This window comes from Sardina pilchardus, chromosome 10, assembly GCF_963854185.1.
Source record: "Sardina pilchardus chromosome 10, fSarPil1.1, whole genome shotgun sequence".
In the NCBI taxonomy this organism is placed as follows: Eukaryota; Metazoa; Chordata; class Actinopteri; order Clupeiformes; family Clupeidae; genus Sardina; species Sardina pilchardus.
The window spans coordinates 25,543,792-25,567,333 of NC_085003.1; the positions used below are offsets into that span (position 1 = coordinate 25,543,792).

A 23,542-nucleotide genomic window follows, 5' to 3' on the forward strand; every position below is an offset into this window, starting at 1 on the left:
ATAAGGCAAGGGGAAGTGTCTTGGCAATAGGCCTAGACATTTAGGGTAGAAAAATACCGTTTAGCGTTTCTGTACGCTTACTACATCTCCATATATTTCTCCCTGAAACGTAGGTATAACTAAAAGCAAAAGCTGTCCTACTTCGCCATCAGCCTTGGGATATATAGGCTCGGGATGTCCCATCTCCAAACTCTTTCTAAGACAGTGATCACGCGCCCTCTTGTCACCATGGAGACAGGAAGGAAGCTGTAAACTTTGCGCGTTCGGTGGCGAGAAAGGTAGGATTAAATACATCTTGTAATGAAACATTGACAGCGGTCTGGATACAAGTACATTTTTATTCAGAAACTTGTCTCAGTTTAGACCTGGCTTCTGTTTAGCTTATACTGTATTTGCTTGTCATTGAACCTTCAGCAAAGGATGCCCAGACGTTTAAATTAAAGTTAGCTTGCTAGCTTGGGTAGCTAATGTCAACAAACCAACGAGTGTTTTGTTGGCAATCCATATTCAATTTATGTGCCTACATGATTGTTCCAAGTGTTCGTTCGCTGTCACTGTTCGTGTTGAGAGATTAATAGGCCTACACATCACTGCTGCAGCAAAACATTTGAAAGCAATTTATTTATTTTACAATCTCAATTAAAAAAAAGTTTGAACGTTGTGTAGAATCCACATAAAACATAATGTGATATTCTGCACATTTTGCATAGGCTAGTATTTAGCTGTAAAAGGACATAGGCTAGACAATATCCAGTTTTGAAAGTGACTCAGCTAAAGGCTGGATAAAGACAACAGAAGGAGGGACATTTCACAACTAATTGGATTAATTGGCAACATGACTGAGAATAAAAAAGGACATCCCAATCTTTCATCATTCATTATTTGAACACATGTGTAGGTAAATAATGCACAATGTAAGAAATTACTCAACATAAATTACAAAAAATAAGGGGATTTCATCAGCTATAGTTTCCTACACAATGTTTGGACGGACAGCAGTGGAAGCAACAAGGATGATAGCAAGCCAGGACAGGAGTCATATTGAGTGCATCATGGAATGAGAAACATAAGACCTCAGACTGCTGAGCTGAAATCCTATATCGGGCAAGAATGGGACAGCATTTCATTCTCAAAACTCTAGCAACTCAGTTTCCAAACATTTGGAGAATGTTGTTGGATTAAGAGGTGAAACAACATGCCCCTGTCCCCTGTTTTGAGAGGTGTTGCTGTCACCAAATTCAAAATTAACATAAGTTTTTTTTTTTCTGAAAGAAAACAATTTCATGGACAACTGATATGTTGACTTTGAACTATTCTTGATTAAATAAAGGGTTAACATGATTTGTAAATCATAGCATTCTGTTATTTACTTTTTACTCAACGTCCCAACTTTTTCAGAATTGGGGTTGTATAATTGCATACCATTTCTACTTTTCTACTTTTTTCTTCCGCAAAGTTCGATGGAAGCAGTTCCAGAGCACGATGGGGATAAAGAGGAGGCGACACTGGAGCAAGACGATGTAGCGCAGACCAATTTTGCACAGGAACTGGAAGAGCTGGACCAGGCCCTCAGTGCAGTACAGATAAATAACAGCTCGTTGCCAATGTGAGTCGGGCTTTGAAGATCAACTTACACTCAGCCTAACCCATGTGGGGTTACTAAAGAGCGTTAACATGCAGTAGCCCAGCCTACAGTCTTGGGCCATGTGAAAGTGGGTCATGAGCCCCTACAGCTGTTAAGACACACACACACACACACACACACACACACACACACACACACACACACACACACACACACACACACACATAATGTGTACACACTGGATGTTTACTCTGGACATAAAGATGACCCCACAGCATGTTGCCGCTTCACACACACACGTTTCCTCCCTGGCATGGCGCAAAAACAAGTTCAGCATTGCATGCTTTTGTCCAGAATTTCAGCGAAAGCAGCACCACCACATGGGTTATGTGTTATCGTACTGATCTACAACAAAATTATAATTTATGTAGAGTATTGTTTAATACATCACAACAGGATCAGCATAGCTGTTGTAAATTCTGTACTTTTATTAGGATTGATTTTCTTTTGATTAGCAATGCAGTTGTTGAATGAACAAGATGATTTGGGCTAAACACATTTACTGACTTATCTGTAAGACACCAGTGCTATTAAACCACTTTTGACCACAGTTGGGTAGGTAGCAGAAATAGTACTATCTACTCAATGTCATTGTCTGTGGTGGTCAACCTATCCTGAATACAGAGAAGGACATTCACATGCACCAGTGATAGCCAACAACTCACACATGGCACATGCTGACCTACAGAATGGACCGATGTCCAGAGGTTTTCCCTGCATCTATTCAGTGGTCCCTGGTTTCTGTCCAGCTTCTTTTGGCATCGTGTGAAAGTGTTCTTTAGCGAGGCACTGGATGCTAAATTGATCCCTAATGGACACATGCTGTTGGATGTTAGCCCCCGACGTTGGCATGCAAATGTAGGACATAAAATATAAAGTGCCCTCTTATAATGTTAACTGAGGAAAAAGAGATATCGAGATAATGCAGTCTATTAATCACTTACTGTAACACTCCTGCTGCTGCTGTTGTGGTTAGGAGTTGAGAGACGCTAAGTGAGTGAGATTAGTGTCTTTGTGCTGGATAAGAGAGTGTGTTCATTCATGTGCATTACGGGTACATGTCATGTGTATGTAGAGCATTTGTTTGTGTGCTTGTGTGATGAGAACGCACGCGCCATGAGCTATGGTTGTAGGTGTATGATGTGCTTTATTGTCCTTCCTGAAGGCCTGACCAAAGGGAGGAGGACGAAAAGCTGTGCCCCCCTTCCTATAAGAGCAACTCTCAAAAGGAGAAGCTGGTCATTGCTCTGGCTGAGAACTTCCGTCGGCAATACACCCACCTTTATCCTGACCGAAAGCCTCTCTTTCTCAGTCCCCTTAATGAATGTGGAGTGGAGGTACACACACACACACAGACACACACACATACAGACAGACACACACACACACACACACACACACACACACACACACACACACAGACACACACACACACACACACACACACACACATGCACTACAAAGTCATCATGCCTTTCATGAATGCCACACAGTTTGTGCTGTACATGCATCTTCTCGTCCCCTCTGTCCTTACTCTGACTAAGTCCTCTCTCTCTCTCTCTTTTTTTCTCTATCTGCTCTCATGTCTTTTTATCTCTTTGTAGAAGTTTGTGAGCACTACGCTGCGTCCAACCGTACTCCCTTATCCAGAGCTCTTTAACTGGGAGGGGAGCGCCAGCTTTGTGTCCGAATTCCTGTCTCTGGAGGAACTGGACCCTCCCACAGACCCTGTAAGAGTGCTTCTTTGTATTTGTGTGTAGTAGAGAATTTATTCTACTTTTATTACATGTACTTGTAATAAAATCCAATTTTATTACATGCACCCATTTTTTGACCAAAGGGCCCACTTCAGCCACTCTCTCGCTTTGTTTCTAGATGACAAATGACCAGGTCATCACAGATGACTGTCTTGCTTGCTGTTTGCACCACTGTAGTGTCTTGCAATAACCTGGGGTGCAATGAACTGTGCGAACACTTTTAATCTATATTTTGGAGTCAAAACCAGAAGTCTGACCTTGGTCTTGATGAGTTCAGACAAACCAGTGTACATGGGCTGCTTAAATCAGGGATCCCACAGTCATGGAAAACCTGGAAAAGTCATGGAGTTATAAAATTACAATTTTATAGCCCTGGAGTAAAAGTTCATTGAAAGTTATGGAAAAGTTTTGTAAACCAGGGACGTAAAGGTGGGACATTTTATCTAGCTTCGTTGTTTAAGTCACATTTTATACAGTAAGTAGCCCCATCTTGAGGTGTAAAATAAGCAAGCAAGTAAGTAAGTAGCATAGGCTGTAAAAAGTTTTGGAAATTTCATTCAAGGTTATGAAAAGGTTTTGAAATGTTGGTAAAATTGGAGGGAATCCGATAATGTATACGATGTGTGGGAGCAGGTTGTTTTGCATATGTGTTTATGACCGTGTCTGTATACATGTGTGAGTTTGTGAATGTCCATATGTGTTGGTGGAATGTGGCATGCTGTATGTTGATATGCGTGTCATGTGTGGTGTCTGACCAATGCCTTTGGTGTTATTTTTGCCCCTGTAGCCAAGGCATCTGTACGCTCCTACACGCGTGTTGCAGACCCAGAAGGGCTCGTGTTTTGACTTCTCCACCCTGCTGTGCAGTCTTCTGCTGGCTGCTGGCTACAACGCATACTGTGTGAGCGGCTACGCCACAAAGGATGTGTGCCTCATTAACGTCAGCCGAGAGGAGTGCCCCCTGCTGATCACACATGAGAAGGTGATCACACACACAAACAGAGAGAGAGAGAGAGAGAGAGACAGAGAGAGAGAGAGAGAGAGAGAGAGAGAGAACAATTCAGCAGTGTCGGACCATCTTGACCACATTAAAGTTGGCTATTTTGACATTACCTTTGCTGTTTGGTTAAAGTAATGTCTGGTAAGGAAGTTTCATTGTCCTGAGATCACGATAATCAACTCCTGACATCATTTGCTAATTGATGGCTGTCACTCAAAATTCTTTAATCCCTTTATTAACTAGAATTATCGATATAGATCTCTGAGACTGCCGAGCTCCGAAGTGTAAAAATGGCACCAAATGTGTGAATCTGTGAGTTCCTGTGATAGCTGAAATGATAATCTTGTTGAAATGAACATGCCTGAAGAAGACCCTGGTGGGTTGAAACGTTGCGTGATTTTAAATAATATCACTGCTACATTTGATGTGTCCTGCACCTGGCCCCATTGAGGTGGGATGTGCATGCACCTATTTGACCTAAACTCTGTTGTAGATATATCCATCTGTATTGGAAGTATGTGTTATTTAAAAGTTTGTGTGTGGGTGCGTGTGTGTGTTTATCTGTATGTGTGTGTGTGTGTGTGTGTGTGTGTGTGTGTGCGTGTGCGTGTGCGTGTGCGTGTGCGTGTGCGTGTGTGTGTGCGTGCGTGCGTGCGTGCGTGCGTGCGTGCGTGCGTGCATGCATTGGTACATGTGCAGGGTGAAAAAGAGGAGCAGGCTTCCACAGCTCTGAAGTACTCAGTGAAGCCCCCCAGAGATCTGAGCAGTGCCTTTGAGCGGCGTCAGGAGGAGGTGCGGCAGAAGGAGGTGCAAGCGGCCCGCCTCAAAAAACAGCAAGAGGCAGACATGCTCCAGGAGGTGACTCAAAACATGTCCATATCCACACTGATTGATCAGTGAATAAATCAATGATAATTAATTAGTAATAATCAAAAGTCATTAACAATTTACTCCTAGTCCATGTGTGTGTGTGTGTGTGTGTGTGTTGTGTGTGTATGTGTATGTCTGTGCGTGTGTGTGTGTGTGTGTTTAAGTGCATCAGAGGTCTCTTCCAGACCTGCTGCTTATGTATTCACAGCTGGTTGTGTACTGTATGTGTATGTGTTTATGTGTTTAGGAGCCAGAGAGGGTTCTTCAAATTGACCTCCTCCCTTATTCACTGCTGTCTGTTTGTGTGTGTGTGTGTGTGTGTGTGTGTGTGTGTGTGTGTGTGTGTGTGTGTGTGTGTGTGTGAGTGTGTGTATTTCTGCATGAGCACATGAGTCACAGACTGTCATAGATTGTGTGTGTTTCTTCATGTATGTTTAGCAACTTGGAACACGAGTGTATCTATCTATATCTGTATGAGTGTAACTGTTAATGTTTGCGTTCCCACTCCAATGTGTGTGTCTTTGTATGTGTGTGTGTGTGTGTGTGTGTGTATTGGAGTGTATCTTTTAATGTTTGTAATATGTCCAGTGTGTGTGTGTGTGTGTGTGTGTGTGTAGGAGTGTATCTTACAATGTTTGTATGTCCAATGTGTGTGTGTAGGAGTGTTTGTATCTTACAATGTTTGTATGTCCAATGTGTGTGTGTAGGAGCTGGAGCGTCCTCCTCCTGACCCGCTGTTCGGCCTGCGTGTCCACTGCTGGGTGTTGGTGAAATCTGGCGCTCGCGAGGTGCCAGAAGACTTTTTCATTGAGCCGCTAAGTGGGAAAACCTTCCCCACCACCGACCAAAACTTCCTGGGTGTCGAGAGCGTCTGGAACAACCGCAACTATTGGGTCAACATGCAGGACTGTCGGCGAGGCTGTGCAGTGAGACTTTTTTATTATTATTATTTTATAAGACCACTCGGGGGGAAAATCAAGTTTTTAACCTTGTTAACATGTCCAGATGATGTCTGCTATGTTTTACGTGTCAAACCTTGAGCGAAAATAGGCAGTAAGTGTCATGGCCGAGGATTTCTGCTTTGGATCTACGGTCGACCAGTCGCAGCCTTGGTGTGTCCTAAGTTCGAATTGTAGTCCTTTCTTGTGACTTTCATAAGGCTATTGAACCAATCCTGAGTATCTGGGGATGGAAAAGGTCTTGAATTATTCATTATTAAGACGCTGCAGAGGCTGGTAACAGGTGTGTGGAGGGGTGGATCCCAATTCCTGAAAAGGGTAAAGTAGCATTTAAGCCATGAGGGGATATTTTTGTGAAAACAGCTTCTGTGGTTATATGGTATATAACATTGTACATAACAACATTGTTACACACATGTGTGTGTGTGTGTGGGGGGGGGGGGGGGGGGGGGTTAGAGGTGAGTGTGGTGTGTGTGTGTGTGTGTGTGTGTGTGTGTGTGTTGATGTAGAAAAACAGTCGGAAAAACAGTCTAGTCGGACATGTTATGTTATGGATGAAAGTGTTTCTGTGTGTACATAGTGTGCTTGTGTGTGAATGTGTAAATGTTTTTGTCTGCAGAACATGGCCTTTGACCTGGGAGATCCAATCAAGTGGGAGTACCTGCTGTGTGGGGACATCAGCCAATCACTTTTGCTTATTCCAGCCATGAAGAAACAGGAATTCGAGGACGATGATGTAAGTGTGTGTGTGTCTCTATGTGTGTGTGTGTGTGTGTGTGTGTTGTATTTGACCCTAGATTTGATTTGTGAGGACTTTTTTGTTTGGGATGCTTCGTGAAGGAGGAGAAGGAGGAATCCAAGGTGTTCGAGATGCCCCCATCCTGGGTGAGCGAACTTCGCATCTCACAACAAGGTACGTAAACACACACACACACACACACACACACACAGTATACAGTGTATGTTGTACGTGTTGCCCATTGTGCATAACATACAGTACATAGTACATGCACAAATGTTTTCAACAAACATGATCACTGTCACCTTCCTTCCCACAATTTGTGCTTTTTGACTGAAGTGAGAGCTACTGACTGTACGTGTAATTTACTCTTGTGAAACACAGAGTGCTATTCGCCCAAGTGTAAAGGATGAACTTGTGTGTATGTTTGTGTGTGTCTATGTGCCTGAGTGTGTTATGGGTTATGGTTGTCTGGGAAGCATCAGGATTGATATGTGTGTGTGTGTGTGCGTGTGTGCGTGTGTGTGTGTGTGTGTGTGTGTGTGTGTGTGTGTGTGTGTGTGTGTCTGTGTGTGTGTGTGATGTTAGATATGGAGATGCGGTGCCCAGGTGGTGTAAAGGTACTGCTGTACAGAAAAGCCAAGTTGGAGAAATTCGCCCCCTACCTGCTGAAAGATGGGCTGGTCACACGTCTTACCACATACCATGACCTCGATTGTGAGCAAAAAAACCCTATACAGTACTTACTGTACCTGTCTCACACACAGGTCTATGTCTGTCTGTCTACAAATGAGTTTGTATCCATTTCATACATGTGGTAATGAGGGTTGTACTTGGTCAGTTGACCTTGGAATAACTTGTATAACGTTTTATATATATATATATATATATATATATATACAGTATAAATGATATATTATATATTGTATACAGATGCTCAGGCTAATCTGTGCTTGTCTGTGCGTGTTTGTGTGTGTGTGTGTGTGTGTGTGTGTGTGTGTGTGTGTGTGTGTGCGCTTGTCTGTGCGTGTGTGTGTGCGTGAAAAGGCACACAGGCGTGTATTGTCAAAGAGTGGTACCAGAACAGGAGTGACCATTTGGAGGAGCGAGAACTCCAGAAGGCTGGCAACCTCACACTGGAACATTTTACACGTGGCAGGAGCTTTGCACTAAAAAGTAAAGACACACACACACACACACACACACACACACACACACACACACACATACACACACAAACACACACACACACACACACACACACACACACACACACACACACACACACACACACACACTCATATAATCACACACTCATATAATCACATAAACATATATGTTGGTGAAGGGTGCTGCCATCCTTAAACTAGTTAAACTAGCCTCCTCCATATAGGTCACAGGTACGTGACCTTGACACGAGACTCGGACCGGGATATGGAGTTCTACAGCCAGGCACGAGCAGACGGCCTGGCCCGACGGGTGGAGGTGGGCTTGCAGATGACCGAGACCTTCGAGGACCGTCCAGACTTCCTGTATTACCGGCACATTGTGTTTGGCAAGCGCGCCAGAGTACAAATGTTCCAGCCTGTAGTACAAGTGCATCGCCCTCTTGTGGTAACCACACACAACGACACAACAATATACCGCAACACACAGTGGAACCAGAGACTTTGTAATGAGGAGACACAGCACTCAAAGAATCCTCCATAGAAATGTATGGGGTTCGATTTTTACGCCAATATGGCTGTTGTCTACACGTATCCCTCCCCTTCCTTTAATGTAGTTTAAGTAACCATACCTCCCTATTCACTTGAATAGGAGAATAGCTGCCTGATAACTGCCCTTCAGCAGTCAGCACAGGTCTTACATTCAAACAGCAAAGCAAGCACTACACATTAGAGCACTTCCAAACACACAAAATAATTGCAATGTAAGACGCAACGGCTGATGTGTACAGCAACGGAGAAAAGGAAGCAAAAAATTCTCAACCAATCCACCTAATACGACAACCACTACAAAACAATGCACACATAATACCAATCAGTGTGGACATAGTCGTAGCAAATATGATTCTCACTGTCACTCATTCACTCATTTACTCACACTCGCATTGTTTGAGCAGAAGGTGGTGGAACGTTTCCATAGAGACACGACTAAACCAGCCAGTGAAGATGTGGCGGAGCGGGTCTTCCTGGTGTCAGAGGAGCGCATTCAAGTGACCTATCACCGTGACGACGACCGAATCATTCCGGCCTGGAGGAACTTTATCAAACCGCAAAACTCTGGAGACGCACAGAACACGGTCCCTTTCACACCAGACATGGCCTCAACGTTTCAGGTGGATATGCATTCATACATTATTATACCATATACTCACACATACGTTCACAGATATAAGGACGGACACTATGTATGCACCCAGACATACATCCACCTCATCTCACACCTTGTACACATGCAAATAAATATATAGACACACTCAGCAACAAAACACTTCATCTTTTGTTTGTGTGTGTGTGTGTGTGTGTGTGTGTGTGTGTGTGTGTGTGTGTGTGTGTGTGTGTGTGTGTGTGTGAAATAGGTTGATCCATTTCAGAAGCCCAGTAAGAACCTGTTTCTCTATGAGACTCTGGTCGGTCTAATGAAAGAGGAGGAGAAAGTGGCCCAGAGAATAAAGGATTCAGAGAAAGAGGTAAAATAATACATAATGTCACATGGTACATCACAGCTCCATGTGACATTTGGACAACTATGAAACACATGTTTTCGTTCAAATAAACTAAACCTTGTGGAAAGCCTTCCCAGAAGAGTTGAAGCTGTTAAACCCTATGGATTTAGAATGGGATGTCACTTGCATTCATATTCATTAAGGCAGGTGACCCAATACTTTTGGCAATATAGTGTAGGTCATAGGAAGCACTGATGTGACTGATGATGGAAGACAAGAAGATAGTAGTAAAGAAAAAGCCAAAGCAGTTCCATAGTAGTAGACAGTGGAAGTGAAAGACCAGAGGAGTCTCAGAGTAAAGGTTATCTTTGTGTACCAAAGGTGTGTTTATTGGTGTGGTGTGCATATTTGCTGACATCTGTGTTCAGGTGAGGGCTATCCTTGATCTTCGCCGGCATGAGGAGGACAATATTGAGCTGCGCATCTCCATTTACAACACAGCCAGGAATGACAAGGCCCGCAAACATCGGGAAGAGTTGGTAAGACATTCTAACCCTTTTTCAAACATCGGAAAGCATTGGTAAGCATTAGGAAGCATCGGGAAACATTGGTAAGCATCGGGAAGGCATATTCTAAACTTTTTTCTTTTCATTCTCTTCTTTTGTCATCTCTTCCCATTTTCTCTCCCCAATGTTTAACCCCCTGACCTGCGTACTGGTGTTAATGAACTAAAGTTTTGACAGCAACCTTGCTCATACTTTCATATACAGTTATCTATTTGGCTGGTGCCTCTATCCAAAACCGACTTGCATTATGCCAATTATTACAAGGGCCAGACTCCCCAGCGCAATTTCGGGTGAAGTCTCTTGCTCAAGGGCACAACGGTGGCAACATCAATTTTTCTCAAAGTCAAGAAAGGACCTGCACACCTCGATAGGGTTTTTTTTAGCAGGTGCAGCTTTTTAGGGGTTGAATTCTTTACGGGAAAAAGCGCAACACTGCTGCTTTAGAATCAATATTTGATATATGTGCAATATATGTGCTCTTCTCTCCCCATCTTGTCCTCCTCTTAGGAGCGTATGGCTGAGGAGGCGCGTCTACGGCAGGAAGAGAAGGAGTTGGACTTCCTGGCTCCGTTCCTGGCTCAGCTGGGTGACCCAAGCCAGTTGACCCGCAGGATGGCCCTGCAGCTGCGTAGCGACAGTTTGGCCGACCTCAAGCAGCGTCTTATAGATAAGGCCAACCACATTCAGGCCCGTTTTGAGAAGGTACGCCACGACCTCAGAACATTGAAATCAAAGATTCTAGAGCAGTCCACATGTGGTTAAATAGAATCTTTGAACATGGCTAAATAGTGCATGAGACACAACAACATTTCGGTAGTTTTCGCCATCAAGACCTTTCGAGACAAGGTGTAACACAGTCTTAACATTTTAGAAAATTATTTTGAATCTTCTCTAGTCCAACTTGAAGCAACGTGGTCAGAACCTCTTTGCACAGTCTCATAGGCCTTTATTGGGCTTTGTCCGTGAAGTGCATTGCGGAGATGCATTGTGTTTCTGTTGTATTGCTAGAAGCGTCGGTGTTATCCACTGTAGCCTTACAAGCTGCGTTGACAAGACTGTTTGAATTTTGTACAGAGAGAGACCCATCACATGCCTCATCTCCTGTGAAAACAAAAATGTGCAGCAGTCAGAGATGAGAGATGGAAATAATTATTTTCTAGATTCTGCTACGGTGTTATCCATGAACTGAATGTCTCTTTCTGGTGTGCGGCAGGAGACCCAGGAGCTGCAGCAGAAGCAGCAGTGGTACCAGAAGAACCAGCTAACCATGACCAAAGAGGACGAGGACCAGTACCTGGCTTACTGCTCTGACACTATGTTCAGGATCCATGTTCTTAAGCTGCGCCTTAGTAGGTATGGACTCACAGCAGTATGGATTCACCAGCTAGAGGCTACAGCGCTTTAGTGCAAGGTGTTATCAAAGATCCTTCAATACTATCAAGATACAGCAACGCAATTTGTTACTATGGGAGCAAAACGGGACAGTTCCGGTCTGCATAACCCTCTCTGGTGTTATGTTGTGAGTTAGGTTGTAGTTTTTACAATAGCTATGCTGTTTATGTGAGTAGTAGGGTTGGTAAAAAATTATCTCTGCTAATAGAACTTAATAGCACTAATATAAGATGTCCTAACTGAACTGTCATCTGTGTGTGTTGTAGGCATAAAGACCGGGCCCCTCAGCAGTACCTCGCTCTGGATGAGAAACTCAGACGAGATCCTAGGCTTGCCCCCTTCCTGTAGACATGTCTCTACATCGACAAGTCTCTGGCTCATATGCACAGACACAAATGTCCTCACACAAGACAAACATGCATACTCCCATACACACATGCCTTCGACCTGTATCCCTCAAAAACCACACACATAAACACACACACAATGTATAAGCTGCTTGTTGAGACACTAAGGTGTGTACGGCTTCATCAGCACTTTCTTCGGTGACAGCTAGCCACCCTGTATCTCTTTTTTTTTTGTAAAAGTGAAGATAAAACTCCAAGTCTACTAAAATCTCTGTCCTGGACACTACATAACACATTAAAAGTACAGGTTGGTCCTGGAGATAAAAACACATGTAGCCGCTTGTTTGTTTGATTGATTGATTGATGGATAGTGGGCACAATGCATGTTTGTTTTATTATTATTATTATTATTATTTACCTCTGAGAAAAGCAACTCCATTTTTTAAAATAGACAGTGAAAGACAACATCCTCAGTGAACAGCCGTACACTTGTGACCATATTCTCAGTACATCAATAATGCCAGCATTTGGGTTGTGTGTGGACAGCTTTTAGATTAACTGCAGTTTTGGGACAGACAGCTGAACTTCTGTCAAAGCTGCTTGAGACTGATTCACTGACTGGTAGTGGTACCTGCTGCATGCCTGGCCATATCTGAGTTCATGTATGACCATCAAAGCAATGGGCACATCACTTTTTCAACTCAACTCAACTCAACTCAACTCTCAACTCCTAGCTACTGGAGGGCAAGGGCTACTGAAATCTGAAACCCGAAAAGTAATTCAGAGAATCTAAGTGTATCTGCTCGGGGCTTGAACGATGAGTTGGTCTTCAGTGTCTGGGCGGATGTTTGTCTCTGTGGAAAAGAGGAGCGCCCTCTGTCTTGATAGTACGGCTTAGCTGCAGATTTGAGGGTCTGAAGCCGCTGCACGGCTGTCTTTATCAACCGCTCAACAATGGTTCAGCTAGTGGGGTCTCTCCGCAAAGAACTCGCCGATTCCGTCTCTAGTTGCCGGGTCCTGGTGGTTGGAGCAGGGGGAATAGGTTGTGAACTCCTGAAAAATCTGGTGCTTACCGGCTTTAAAAACATTGAAGTGGTAAGTTCAGGGGGCGGACACATCAATACCCTTTGTGCTGTGGGTAACGTTAGGCTAGCTACTTGGCTAATGGCGTTCAAACGGGCCCAGTAACCATTAGCTAACCGAGTAGCTATCTGGCGCGCTAACGCTAGCAATGCGTGCTAACCATAACCAACTTACCCAGTTACCTTTGTTGGAAGAACAGGTTGCTAAATTTACATGACTGGAGGGCAGATTGGTTAATGTTCATCCGGACTCTAACGAGTCATCTTCATCATTCATTGATTTTGAGTTACGTTGGCGATAATGTTTTGACTTCGCTTTGCGCTATAGTCTTGCTTTAACCGGTAAGATGCGCTAGCATGCTCTTCATAGAAAGATTCGTCTTAGTAGTTTCAGATGTGCCTATTTGCAGTAACAATGCCACACTGACGAAAATATGGGTCCGTTTTGTTTCTTGTTCAGAAGTCCCGTGGTACACAGCTTATGAATTTCATTGTTTGTTTAATATAGTGGTGATTCGTTAATGTTATTTTTAGATACATAGCTCTAACGTTAACGTGCTAACTTGCCTTTTACCCATCGTCTTTCTAGCTAACGTCAAGAGTAGCAAGCTAAACTTAAGTGAAATGTGACATTAACGTTAGATGTGTGAATTAATGCGTTTTCCCCAAGCTGTGATGAAGATAGAGGTCGAATTGCAGTAAAACAGTGTTCTGAATTGTAGTTTCACCCTTTCTGTAAATCCTATACAAGGAAAGTCAACAGATACGTTGAGCGGCATGTTTTATCCCCCGCCAGTAGTTGAGCGGCATTTTCGGAGGAGTTCGAATGAATGTAATGACGTTTTACCTAGGTAGGCTACAGGAAAGCAAACTTGACATAGATGCTTTTGTCAAGTCCATGGCACGACACAGCTTTTAAATCACTTATCATGGCGCACCTGCAATAACTTTAATTGTTAATTTCGTGTGGCCTCTACAACTTAAGTTAAACCGAACAGTAATCGACGTGAATGGGAACCTAGATATTTGTTCTAAAGAGCAAGCAGAGATCTGGTGGTCAGCTGAACAGAAATCAGTTTGAAGAGATGTAATGACAATGGTTTTGCATCTATGTTGTAGATCGATCTAGACACCATCGATGTCAGCAACCTGAACAGACAGTTTCTATTTCAGAAGAAACATGTGGGGAAGTCTAAAGCACAGGTAACACCCAGGAGAACCATCTAACTGTACTGTAGTCCTTTGGAGTCATTTTTATTTGTCAGAGTAAGCAATTATCAGGGTTTTTTTGTGAGTGATTAACAGCTCTGGCTCTGACTTTGTGTATGTTTGACGCAGGTGGCTAAGGAAAGCGTGCTGCGGTTCTGCCCATCTGCCAACATCACAGCATACCATGATAGCATCATGAAGTGGGTTTCAGAACTCTCATACACAGCTTTCATTTTCTCTCCATTGACTTGTTGTGGTTTGTACATGCTCACACGTTTTGTTTGTCTTTTGCAGCCCGGACTACAATGTGGAGTTCTTCAGGAACTTTGTGCTGGTCATGAATGCGCTGGACAACAGAGGTACTTAGTTACTGTACTACATACACACACATGTACACATACACATACCAGAACCAGACAACTGCTGTTGGACCTAGATTACTGCCGGATGCAGAACGGGTCTGGCACTAGTGTGGAACAAATCGGACCAGATCAGAGCAGATCTAGTCTTGCTCAATGCACACAGCTGAGAATGAGACTTACCTTTACTTTTCATCAAACTGTGTCTTCTGTTAACTCATTAATCTTTTTTTTCCTGTGTATTTTGTGTTCCATCGTTTGTTGAAATGCTAGCGGCACGTAACCATGTGAACAGGATGTGTCTGGCGGCAGACATCCCTCTGATTGAGAGCGGCACAGCCGGATACCTTGGCCAGGTTACAGTCATCAAGAAGGTCAGACATCAGTACATATACACATACAAATGCACACGTGCATGTACGCAGGCACGCAGGCTCTGGTATTTCAGCTCCAATACATTGGATATGGATTTGTTCAATCTACACAGAATTTGTTCATTCCGAGTTCAGTGCTTCCCCGAAGCCATCATCTATGGAGCTTAGAAATGATGTTACAATGGCAACTAGTTAGAAAGATTACCACTTCCTAAGTCACTCAATTTAAGTTAACCCTACGACCACAGTGTGCACATTTAAAAGGAAAATGCAGCACAGTCGTAGAATTAGATTAAACTGGTTACATGTCATCTTATTTAAATGATTAATTATTTATTTTTGCTCTCAGTTGTTTTATGAGCGCTGTATTTGAATAGAATTAATTAAACACCACAAATGATTATGCCACGAGCCATCAAAAACAGTAGCCTAGATTATTTTAAAATTACTTTTAATGGGCTATAGCCTAGGTGGAAAAAGTAGTGGCATAGGCTACTTGGTAACTGAGTAGGTTAGCATCCGGGATCCCAAAATCCCTCCTGGACGTAGCCTTGGTGATACAAATTAATTAGCCCTTGTGTCAGGAAAATGACAACCCATGTGTCCAATAGCAGGTCAGTAGGAGGGAGATATAGAGAAACACTGTTTGGCAAAGGAAACTTGCTAGGGAGCCGGTTAAGGTAACAGAGTCCGTCACTATGGTAACACATTTGAATTAAGTTTCTTACTGGAATGTAAAACCTGGAGTTTCCCTCAAGTCATGGCTAACAAACCCCACTCTCTGGTTTTGGCCCCAGGTGTCATTGAAGTTCTGCTTCACTTAAAACATTATAGTATACGAGTCACATTTCCACTTTTGCAGATGCTGACGTGGATGACCTTGTGCTTATCATGAATATATTTGTTTGTTGTTGTTGTTGGCAGGGTCAGACGGAGTGTTATGAGTGCCAGCCCAAACCCACACAGAAGACCTTCCCTGGATGCACCATCCGCAACACTCCCTCGGAGCCCATCCACTGCATCGTGTGGGCCAAGTACCTGTTCAAGTGAGTGTGATGATGGAACTGTTCCAGCTGGAGCCAGCTACTGTATTTCCCTGTAAATAAATCGAGACGAATTAAATGGTATTCATAACAGATGCGTATTGTGTGATGTGCGTTTGTGTACAGCCAGTTGTTTGGAGAGGAGGATGCGGATCAGGAGGTCTCTCCCGACACTGCGGACCCAGAGGCCAGATGTGAGTACTTGTCATTCGTGCTTTGTGCATGGACACTCAGACACACACTTCCATTTAGATTACAGATGTTGTTGATGCACCAGGAACAGCTTTGTTATTTGACGAGATGGTTTGCTGGAGCTGCCAGAGGTGGACACGATTTTTTAAAATTATTATTTGTTTTGTTTGTTGTCCAGGGGACTCCGCGGCGGCAGCAGCTAAAGCCAGCGCCTCTGAGCAGGACGGAGATATCAAACGCGTCAGCACCAGGGAATGGGCGCGCTCCACCGGATACGACTCCGTGAAAATCTTCAACAAGGTCTGTTTACCCCGCTGATATGATCCGATCAAAATCTTTAGCAAGGTCTGTTTACCCCGCTGATATGTTCCGATCAGAATCTTCAACAAGGTCTTGGTGTTCCTCTGTAGTGCTTGTCTAAGGATGGCATCTGATATGTTGCTGCTTGTTTATTGACTGTGTGTGTGTTGCAGTTGTTTAAAGATGACATCAGGTACCTCCTAACGATGGACAAGTTGTGGAAGAAGAGGAAAGCCCCATTGCCTTTGGACTGGGAGGAGCTCCTGCAGCAAGGTATACAACAAAGCGCACGCAACCACAACACTGAAATATAAATACAAATATGTCAGTATTATACCCAAGTATAATAGGAATACCATACAGTAGTTGTGTCATTAGTTACAGCATAAGTCAAGTTACTTTATTTGTCCCCCAATGGGGCAATTTGTTGTGCAGCAAATTGTATAGTAAAAGTCACATACACCGTAAAGTAAAGAAGTTGCCTACCTTACAGGCATAGTTCAAAAACAGTAAAAACAGTACACAGTCAATAAATACATTGACATTTACAAGACATTGATTAGTTATCTCCTGCTCCAGTCATTGTTGTCATGTTAAACTGAGAGAAATGGAGGGTAACATGCGTGCGTACATGCGTGCTTGTGTGCGCAGCGGGCCAATCGGAGGCAGTGAGCGCAAGCGGACTGAAGGACCAGCAGGTGTTGGGGGTTCAGGGCTACGCCCAGATGTTCAGCAACAGCGTGGAGACACTGCGAGGAGACCTCCAGCAGAAAGGAGATGGAGCCGAACTTGTGTGGGACAAGGTAACATACCTGCAGCTTCCTTCCCCATATATATAGATGACCTCTGAGCACAGCTTTGGCCAAAAAATGACACAGCAACACACTCTCACTCACATACACACGTATAGGCCGAGGGGTTGAGCTATTCTTCTCTTGATTGGTGTGTCATTTTCAGGATGATTCTCCAGCAATGGACTTTGTGACAGCAGCTGCCAACCTGCGCATGCATATCTTCAGCATGAACATGAAGAGCCGCTTCGATGTCAAATGTAAGTGCAGACGAAATGTGCGTGTCTGTGTTTGATTTTAGTTTTGCGTAATGTCTCTGCCACGTGTCCTAATGTCAGGCGAGCGTCTGACTATCACGTAGCATTGAATGTTTGCTGCCCCCGCTGAATCCGTTAGATATGCACTTCTGTTGCGTCATGTCTCTTGCCCAATATACTGTCTCAATGTCACTGACTGAAGAAAATAGAAACAGGGCATCCGATTCACTGCTGAAGCTTTGTTTTAAGGGGGTGCTGTGGTGCTATTGCTTACAGCTCCCGTACCGTATTCTGGTTCCTGTGGGCACATTGACCCCGGTTTGAGTGTAGCCCGGGTCATTTCCTGATGCCATCCCATCTCTCTCTCCCACTCACTTCCTGTCACTCTCTCCACTGTCATATTAAAGGCATAAAGGACCCCAAAAAACATTTATATAAAAAGGACCCGCTACTTTTGTTGGATATCATTGGTCAAGCCTATCTGAGCCATTTTCCACTTTGTGCAAGTTGAATGTTAGCCTGAGAAAACTAGTCCTGTCTTACTTACTCTAATACCAGTGTTCAACTGGAGAACTGACGTGGGCAGCTTAGGCCTGTCTTAAGTCTGTTGTTCATGTTCATATTCATATTTCATGCTTACGGTGCATGATGTGAGCTTTGGATACACCCTGCTGTTTGTCAGTGATTTAATCGCAACAGGTGTGTGTGGCATCTCAACGGAATTGAGCTGTGGTTTTGCAACAGGCGTGTGAGTGTGCGTGCATGACTGCGTGTGTGCGCAAGTGTGTGTGGTATCTCATGTTTTCCCTCTGTTGTCCCATGCAGCCATGGCAGGGAACATCATTCCAGCCATTGCCACCACCAATGCCATCATTGCGGGACTCCTCGTGCTCGAGGGCCTGAAGATCCTCTCAGGAGACATGGACAAGTGCCGCACGGTAATCACACATGCACAACGAATAAGTGATGAGTCACTTATTCACAAATAAAACATTGCTGTGCATCACTTCACAGTATTTTTAGACTAGTATGCACATTTCAACTGATGGTAGAACAATTATGGCCTACTAATAATCACAGGTTCTTCTACGGCTCTTTTTGCATATCTTCTATTTGTATTATTTTGATGTGTTTCGGGCAAAAAAGTTCCTGGATATTAACTTGTATTGTTCAGCTCATGGCTGTCACATTGTTACCTAGTGCAGCTTTTTTTTTTTTAAAAAAGCAACGATAATCTCGGAGAAAATATGCGTCACATAAATGCCTTTCTCAAATAGAAGCTGATGCAGTTCAGCGATTTTGGAAAATATAAGCCTGGCTATTATTTGAAGTTTTAAGGTATGTTATTGTTCAGTCGCGTAACGTTGGCACATTTCTAACCTCTGTGTGTGTGCGTGTGTGTGTGTGTGTGTCTGTGTGTTTCAGATCTTCTTGAACAAGCAGCCCAACCCGCGTAAAAAGCTGCTGGTGCCCTGTGCCCTCGACCCGCCCAACTCCAACTGCTACGTGTGTGCCAGCCGCCCCGAGGTGACCGTCAGGCTCAACGTCCACAAAACACTCGTCCTGACCCTGCAAGACAAGGTAATGGGAAAATCCTCGTATGAAATACACTTGAGCTGTGTGTGTCTCTTTAGGCAATATGACACGCAACATTTGCGATGCCAAAAGTTCAGTGAGTTGTAGTATTAAATCGGTACACTGCAATTCAGTACCAATTTGGTAGAGAAGTCACTTGCTGTATGATTGACTTAATTCGCTTGTAAGTTATTGAGGAAACCTTTGAATGTGTCTTGATATGCAGACTGTATGTTTCTATAAATGTGTATCTACTAGGGTGTTAAACAATAGATAAATTAAACTTATGACTCATGCATGCCTGGTTGGCATTTTTTCTATTTGCTGACTTATGTTTATTGCAGTCATTTATAGATACAAAACATCCCCTTCTTTCTGAATTACACATTGAAAGGTGTAATTTTAAAGGCGTTAGTGTAACATTAGAGCACACACTGTTGTAAGTTGCAATGTTGTAAGTTTCTGTGTTTGTGTTATGGTAATTAGGTCATTGTACTTTGGTGTTTGATTGTCGTGTTTTTGTAGATCCTAAAAGAGAGGTTTGGGATGGTAGCTCCAGACGTCCAGATAGAGGATGGCAAAGGTACCATCCTCATCTCCTCCGAGGAGGGAGAGACTGAGGGTGAGTTTCTCCACCTGACCAGCAGGGGGAGACAAACTGCAGCACTCCACCACTCAATCACACACAGGAACACTGATCAGACAGACCACCACACAGCAACACTCTGGGTGCCTCTCAACCTCTCTCCTCGATCCTCGATGCTCAGGCTTGTTCCCACTGATCTATAACTAACACTGGATAGACTATCCCATTGTTGCCGCCCAATTATTCTTTATGTAGATCAGTGAGGCCGAGGAAGAAAGGGAGGATGTATAAAAGACGAATGATAGGCACCTACAGCCCCACACATATGCACTCAGGGCTGTACACGACTCGGTAGTATCCTCACACGCACTAACTCTCACGTTACATAGCAATACATGGTGATGGCAATCACACAGGGAAGTAATACACAGGGCAGAAGTAGAGAATGCAGAGTACATTGACTAGTTGTAGAGAGTACAAACTACATTGCAGAGTTGTCCATTTATTTTGAGGAACAATGTTTCTGAACCTCCAGCTGAAGTGCAGAGCTCACAAATGAGTCCTCTGCTAACAGTTGTAGTCGTAGTGATTATTTGAAGAGAACAGGGCAAAAGATAAGGAAGCTACAAGGCTGTCGGTGGCAAACACTTTGCAACTAGATGGTTGCATGGTTGATGGTTTCTGCTGTTGGCACTGCTTAATTAAATCCTTCGCCATTGTTGCCTTGATAACAGTGCGATTGCTGTCTAAGACTTAGACTCTTAAGTCACACATCACAGACTTAAACAGACACCAGACCTACTGCGTACCACACACCCAGATTAACCCCCTCCCCCCGCCTCTGTGTGTGTTTCTGTAGCCAATAATAACAAGGTTTTGTCTGACTTTGGGATCCGGAACGGCAGCCGCCTCCAATCAGATGACTTCCTTCAGGACTACACACTCCAGGTGAACATCCTACACAGGTGCGTACAAGTGCTATTGTGTCTGTGTGTGTGTGTGTGTTTGTGTTTGTGTCTATTGTTTATTGTGCAAGACCTCTTGATTTTAGCTACATGTGTGTAGTGGGTGGGTGGGAGGGATTATATGATGATGTATCATCGTTGTAGTGGATGGAGTGGGGGCTTATCTGAGGTGTGTGTGTGTGTGTGTGTGTGTGTGTGTGTCAGTGAGGAACTGGAGAAGGATGTGGAGTTTGAAGTGGTGGGTGAGGTTCCTGAGAAAGGACCCGGACCAGCAGCAGCAGTTGAGGATGGGAAGAGCATCGCTAATGGCAACAAAGACTCCGCCCAGCCCTCCACCTCATCTAAAGGTGAGCATTTGTGACTTTCTTTGTGTGTTTGTGCTTATGTGAGTGAATATATGTATGCATGAATTTAATGTGTGTGTATGTATGTGTCTTAGTGTGTGTGTGTGTGTGTGTGTATGAATTTAAGCATGCATATTAGACATATTAGACACACACACACACACACACTATTGTGGTGTACTGTACTAATACATGTCAGCAGTGAAATGCTTCACTCTAAAATTGAATGTGTTGAAAACAACACAAACTGTGTTGTCCCTATCTGGACACAGAGACGTGTTAAAAACTGTGTAAGCTGTGTTGTTTTCAACACGTTTGTTGCATGTGCACCGGTATTATCTGTTCTCTCATTTGTGGTTTGTCTTCATGTGTGTTTATTTCTCCATCTGTCTCTCAGCCCCTGTAGAGGAGGATGATGACGATGTTCTCATTCTCGACTCCGATGAAGAGCCGTCGTCCAGCTCTGCCATGGACATTTCCACTAAGGGCGCATCATCAGCACAAAAAAGGAAGTTCGCCGACGCAGAGACTGGCGAATCAGTCGAATCCTCAACCAAACGCAAACGCCTGGACCAACCAACCGCCAGCGGGCAAGATGATGATGACGACGACGACGACATCATCGCCCTAGATTAAGCCACACCTTCCTCCTGGAAAGGTGCGCTTTCTGGTGTCGAGTTACATCCTGCCTCTCTGCCTGAACTGTAAATAGATCTGTACAAAACCGCGCCCCCTGTCTCTCGTTTCTGTTCTGCCATGGACTGAATCTGTTTCTCGGTTAAGCTTTTCTCCCAAATTGCGACTGATTCTGGTACGGGTCTGGCATTGAGCCGCCCCAGACAAAGCAGCTATATGGGATTGATTATGAGGGTTGATACAACCGTTGTTTTTCTGTTGTGGAACCAATGTGTTTTTTTTGTAGTTTTGCTTATCGTCTGGTCTCTTACGAGGGCCTGGAGGTGGGGAGGGGTGGGGGGTGCTTCATGATGATGATGATGATGATGATAATGATGTTTAGGAGAGGTTGATGTATTTCTTGTTATTTTATCCCCTATTGTCAGAAAAAAAAACTTTGCATATTTAAATTTTTTGTAAGAAAACCTTTGATGAAGCCCAACAGGACCTGAAATGTGTCAGTGTTTCCAGTGAGTCTTTGGTCATACAGTACGTAAACTACTCTCAAGGTCGGGAGGGATGGGGACAAGGTGCTGAACACGGAGGTGTTTTGTTTTTACGGTTTGTTTTGCTAGACCCGGTCAGGGTCCAGCACCTTATATGTGGTCAGCAACAAAACATACATACAGTTACTGTACGTGCAAACTCTCACACTCTTGTCGTGGAGTCCTAATAAAAGCATTACAGTACACACACCTGCTTTGTTTTTCATGCAGTTGAAGACGGTGTGTGTGTTGCCATTATCAGAACTTTCTTATCTTTAAAGATATAAGCAGATACAACAGTTACATGAAAGGATGCAGGTGTTCCTGTGTAGCAGGTCAGCGCTGGGATTTCTGAACGGGGCTTTTATTTTGGAGGGCATTTGATTTGTAATGTACACGTGGTAGACTTATTTTGAAGAGCTACCTTTGAGAGCTACCTGAATTTCACAGTATCCAGCAGTAACATTTATATTTAATCCGTTCCCCTACATTCAATACATTGAATACATTGGGGCAGCCGTGGCCTACTGGTTAGGGCTTCGGGCTTTTAACCTGAGGGTTGCCGGTTCGCTCCCCGATCAGTCCACGCTGAAGTGCCCTTGAGCAAGGCACCTAACCCCTCACTGCTCCCCGAGCGCAGCTGGTTGGGTAGGCAGCTCACTGCTCTGGGTTGTGTGATTCACCTCACTGTGTGTTCAGTGTGTGTTCACTAATTCGGTTAAATTGGGTTAAATGCAGAGAACTGAATTTCCCTCACGGGATCAAAAAAGTATATATTCTATTCTATTACAATATTCATTCCTATACAATAGGAACATTTGGAATGCGGAATACGGTCAGTCCTTTCTCACCACAGTAGATGTACAGCAAAGATTCTAGAGCGGAGCGTAGTGCTCTATGATCTTTGATGTACAGTAGATATTGCCTCTGTAAGGAAAGGAGCATGACTATGGTGTCATGTAAACGTGTTAAGACAACTAAAGAACGGGTCGTACAGGACAGGTCACAACAGCTTAAACACAAATACCACAGAGATGTCCTTGATTTCTCTGTTCCCTGTGGACAATAAATACTGCATGACAGATTATCTACTCAACCGATTATTTTTTTTGAGGATTTAGGCTGAACTGGACTTAGACTGGATTTAGGTAGATTTAGATCCAGATGTAAATTAGATTAGCTAGATTTACAAAAATGAATAAGAAACCATTCAATAATGCGGGACTTCTGGTTCACAGCTGCACTACTCTTCAAAGTTGTTCAGTTGTCATCGTCTGTTTTGAGCTCCACCTTTCTACATCATTTAGATGATATCCACACAACAATCAGAGATATGAGCCAAGTGTAATGTGCAGACTGAGC

The 23,542-nt window shown here is 43.7% G+C and overlaps 2 protein-coding genes across 2 annotated transcripts; both read left to right on the plus strand.

Annotated features, from left to right (window-relative positions):
- Positions 1 to 172: 172 nt before the first annotated feature.
- ccdc135 (coiled-coil domain containing 135) lies at positions 173 to 12,274 on the plus strand. Its single transcript, XM_062547299.1, has 18 exons — positions 173 to 278; positions 1,457 to 1,606; positions 2,811 to 2,982; positions 3,250 to 3,375; positions 4,190 to 4,384; positions 5,102 to 5,260; positions 5,980 to 6,198; positions 6,851 to 6,967; positions 7,072 to 7,144; positions 7,559 to 7,687; positions 8,018 to 8,146; positions 8,364 to 8,584; positions 9,093 to 9,308; positions 9,552 to 9,662; positions 10,067 to 10,177; positions 10,712 to 10,906; positions 11,418 to 11,557; positions 11,863 to 12,274. The coding sequence occupies exons 2-18, from the start codon at positions 1,461 to 1,463 to the stop codon at positions 11,942 to 11,944; spliced, it is 2,541 nt and encodes an 846-aa protein (XP_062403283.1). The 5' UTR covers positions 173 to 278; positions 1,457 to 1,460; the 3' UTR covers positions 11,945 to 12,274.
- Positions 12,275 to 12,747: 473 nt separating this feature from the next.
- On the plus strand, positions 12,748 to 22,390 carry uba2 (ubiquitin-like modifier activating enzyme 2). Its single transcript, XM_062547300.1, has 17 exons — positions 12,748 to 13,038; positions 14,145 to 14,228; positions 14,364 to 14,434; positions 14,529 to 14,593; positions 14,867 to 14,967; positions 15,892 to 16,013; positions 16,137 to 16,204; positions 16,381 to 16,502; positions 16,676 to 16,775; positions 17,154 to 17,305; positions 17,460 to 17,553; positions 18,376 to 18,488; positions 18,976 to 19,131; positions 19,651 to 19,747; positions 20,571 to 20,676; positions 20,881 to 21,023; positions 21,418 to 22,390. The coding sequence occupies exons 1-17, from the start codon at positions 12,898 to 12,900 to the stop codon at positions 21,654 to 21,656; spliced, it is 1,974 nt and encodes a 657-aa protein (XP_062403284.1). The 5' UTR covers positions 12,748 to 12,897; the 3' UTR covers positions 21,657 to 22,390.
- Positions 22,391 to 23,542: the final 1,152 nt, after the last annotated feature.